The 3,277-nt window shown below is 49.3% G+C and overlaps 1 protein-coding gene across 1 annotated transcript in view; it reads right to left on the bottom strand.

The window, feature by feature from the left end:
• The window catches only part of T265_13143 (hypothetical protein), a gene marked incomplete at both ends in the record, with an annotated part of 101,059 nt that extends 98,899 nt beyond the window's left edge, over positions 1 to 2,160 (bottom strand). The window contains one exon of the mRNA XM_009167394.1: positions 311 to 2,160. Coding sequence (XP_009165658.1) covers positions 311 to 2,160 — 1,850 coding nt within the window. The remainder of the gene's footprint in view (positions 1 to 310) is intronic.
• Positions 2,161 to 3,277: the final 1,117 nt, after the last annotated feature.

Raw genomic sequence — 3,277 nt, 5'->3', positions numbered from 1 at the left:
TCGGAGGGTGAAGATATGATCGATGCAACCTCTTGCAGGACGGAACCCAGCTTGGTTTTCACGGATCTGCCTCTCCCTGTGTTCAGCCAACCTTCGAAGGACAAGGCCAGAGAGCACCTTCGATGCCACAGCTAACAGGCTGATACCACGGCGGTTTTCACATAGCGTCCGCGTGCCCTTTTAGAAGATGGAGATAACCGTCGACATGCGCCATTCTGCAGACCTTTACTCTTCGTCCCATATAGCACCAATAAGCTTTGTCAGGTGGGTCACCAGGGATTTCCCGCCTTCTTTGAAGAGGGCTGGATACAGACCGTCCGGTCCTGGTGCCTTCTCACGTTTCAGTGCGGCTACTTCGTACCTTATTTCTTCTTCCGAAGGGCGATCAAGGTTTACATTCCATTCGCCCGTATGCACTATCTCCACCGGCTGTGTTGCAGGAGGCCAGCTGAACTGCTCTTCGAAGTGTTCGGCCCATCTCTCCAGTCGACGTTTTTGCGAGTGAATTAATGAGCCATCTTTTTCACTTATCGTTTCGCTGACCGTTGCTTTCCTAGGGCCAGTCGATCGTATCAGTTGATAAAGGGCACGGCTGTTTCCCGTAGCAAAAGCCTTCTCCATCTCCCGAGCTTTCGATGTCCACCAGAGCTCTCGGTCTTTCCTTAGACTCTTCACTATTTGGCGTTTGAGGGATTTGCGTGCGCCGTCGTACTCGTTGCCTGCTGGTATGGCTTTCCTGGCATCAATCATGGATAACGACCTCGACGACATCCAGTGGTCCCGTGGTCGAATTGGAGAAGTCGGGCAGGCAGCACTGAACGCCGCTAGCATGGCTCCTTTCACATTTTGCCACGCTTCGTCCACATGTTCACTGCCACCACAGTATTGTTTTACTGTGGAGAGTTGTTGGGCTAGCTCAGATCGATACTGTTGAGCTATGGCAGTTCTTCGAAGATAGTGGATTGGCACGTTTCTTGCCGACTTGCGAGGGCCTGAAGGGAAACGAACTGTCAGGCGTGCGCGCACCATGGCGTGATCGGAATCAAGTGGTGTGCCCCAGAAGGAACGGCAGTCTTGAATTGTGGCTCTCCACCGGTGACTGATGGCCACGTGGTCCAACTGGGTCCACGGTTGATTTGTAGTTGGCGGCCGCCAGGTTACGCGGTGCGAACGTTTATGTTGAAAGTTCGTACTTGCCAGAAACAGTTCGTGATCAGCACACAACTGAAGGAGGCGATCCCCGTTGTCTGTTCGGCGAGCATCGACTCCGAATCGACCACCCAAATGTGATTCCAAGGAGCTCAGACGACCTACTTGAGCATTCAAATCGCCTGCAAGGATCACAATGTCAGTGCTTTTTGCCTGACGAATGAGCCTGGATAGCTCTCGATAGAAAGTATCCTTCTCCGCATCAGAACTGCAGTCCGTCGGGGCATAAGCCGACACGACAAACAGGCACCGCTTTTTATGCCGCGAGGCATTGAGCTTGATTGAACTGGATAACCGGACGGCGCAGAGACGACTGTTCACTGGGATCCAATCCAGCAAAGCGCGTTCAGCTCTGGGGCTGAGTGCAACTCCCACGCCATATATTCCACGAGTCATCGCTTCTGGGTCACCAGACACACGGAGGGAGAAATGTGAAAGAGCTGAGTTCATCCTTGGCGTTCTGAGATGCAGAACCACGCTCGGGTCTTGTATGCGTGTTTCGGAGACACAGCATACATCGATTTTAAGGGAGTACAAGGTTTCAGCAAGCATTGCCTGTTTGCCAATTTGACATAGAGTACGGACGTTGAAAGCTTCTATGTGGAAAAGATCTCGTGGATTTAGAAAGGTGTTATTTTGTTTAATGTTTGTGGGCAGCGGAGAGCCTAAGGCCCTTCGGTCAGATGGCTGACAGTCAAATGGCCCAGTGACGTTTGCTTGTGCAGTGGGAAGGGGTTGGGAAGGGACATCGGTGGACGCTGAACTGCGCGGGCAAATGATACTTCCCGGTTGCCCAGGCCGAGGTACCCCACCTTGAGCCTTTAGCTCAAAAGTCTGACCCACAAGGCAGTGGGAGGACGTAGGGTTTTGTTCGGTGACCCTGGCCCTAGCCTCTGACTCAAAAGTCTGACCCACGAGACAGCGTGAGAACGTAGGGTTTTGTTCGGGTCCCTGACCCTAGCCTCTGACTCAGTAGTCTGACCTGTTCGGCTGCATTGGGTTGGGGACAGCACTCAGATATAACGGCAATAGATTTTTAACTTGTGAGCCTCATACAAAACTGTTTATTTAGATAGAAATACGATTCAACTTCGGCTGCAGGGGATTGGGGACAGCACTCAGATATAACGGCAATAGATTTTTAACTTGTGAGCCTCATACAAAAACTGTTTATTTAGATAGAAATAACGCACGATTCAACTGGGCGCCAAATCCTGAATCGAGATACCTTCACTCAGCATTTAAACTTTACATAGTTCTCAAGCAACTGGCGCCTTACGTTTGGTCCTATTTGCAATCCTCCGGTGCGATTTTGGGGCCTTCGAAATCTAGGCACCTCTGCTGAAAACCGATTACTTGGGTTTCTACAGAGTAAAACAGCTTTTCGTAAGCTTCCGTACTGTTAACTAAGGACTCAGATGAACACCTCGTTAATTAGGCAATCAGACCGTATATTAGGATATATTTACTGCTCCCAAACAAGTACTGTGCAATTAAATGGTTTAACACATTGTCTCGACTGGACGTAAAATTCATAAGTTTGCTGAAACGTATTCCAATCCCCGTGAGTTGTTTCATCTTCCTCATGGTCCATCAGGTAGGCGCAGGTCCCACGTTTCCACCAACTTCATGTTCCGCTTGAACCCGATTGAATTGGATTCAGGAAATGCATGAAACATGTGGCATCACGTCAGTTGACGAATATCAGGAACGAGAGATTCAGCTGAGATCCAGTTGGATCCCCTGTGTGGTACTAATTTTTGGTTTATCCGCGGGCGAAATTCTCAATGTAGAACAAAATACCTGAACTTTCGGTGTTCTGTCAACCAACTGAAATTCATTCTGTAGAGGTGCTATTTTTTTCTTTCGCTGAAAGCTACGAATCCCATCTTAAGCATCTCGATCTCTTTGTCCTACCAATCCTCAGAAAATCCCATACTGGTGTTTCGGAACCTGCTGCAAACTAGCGTGTAAATATATCAATCCATTTGTGAGCCTATTCCTCGGGTAACCCCACATTATTATCACGACAGCGAATTCAAGTGCATCGCACCCATATTGTAAGGTC

The sequence above is a fragment of the Opisthorchis viverrini genome (genome assembly GCF_000715545.1).
Source record: "Opisthorchis viverrini unplaced genomic scaffold opera_v5_39, whole genome shotgun sequence".
In the NCBI taxonomy this organism is placed as follows: domain Eukaryota; kingdom Metazoa; phylum Platyhelminthes; class Trematoda; order Opisthorchiida; family Opisthorchiidae; genus Opisthorchis; species Opisthorchis viverrini.
Note: the sequence above shows the minus strand (reverse complement) of the source record. Positions and strands in the feature narration are given on the sequence as shown.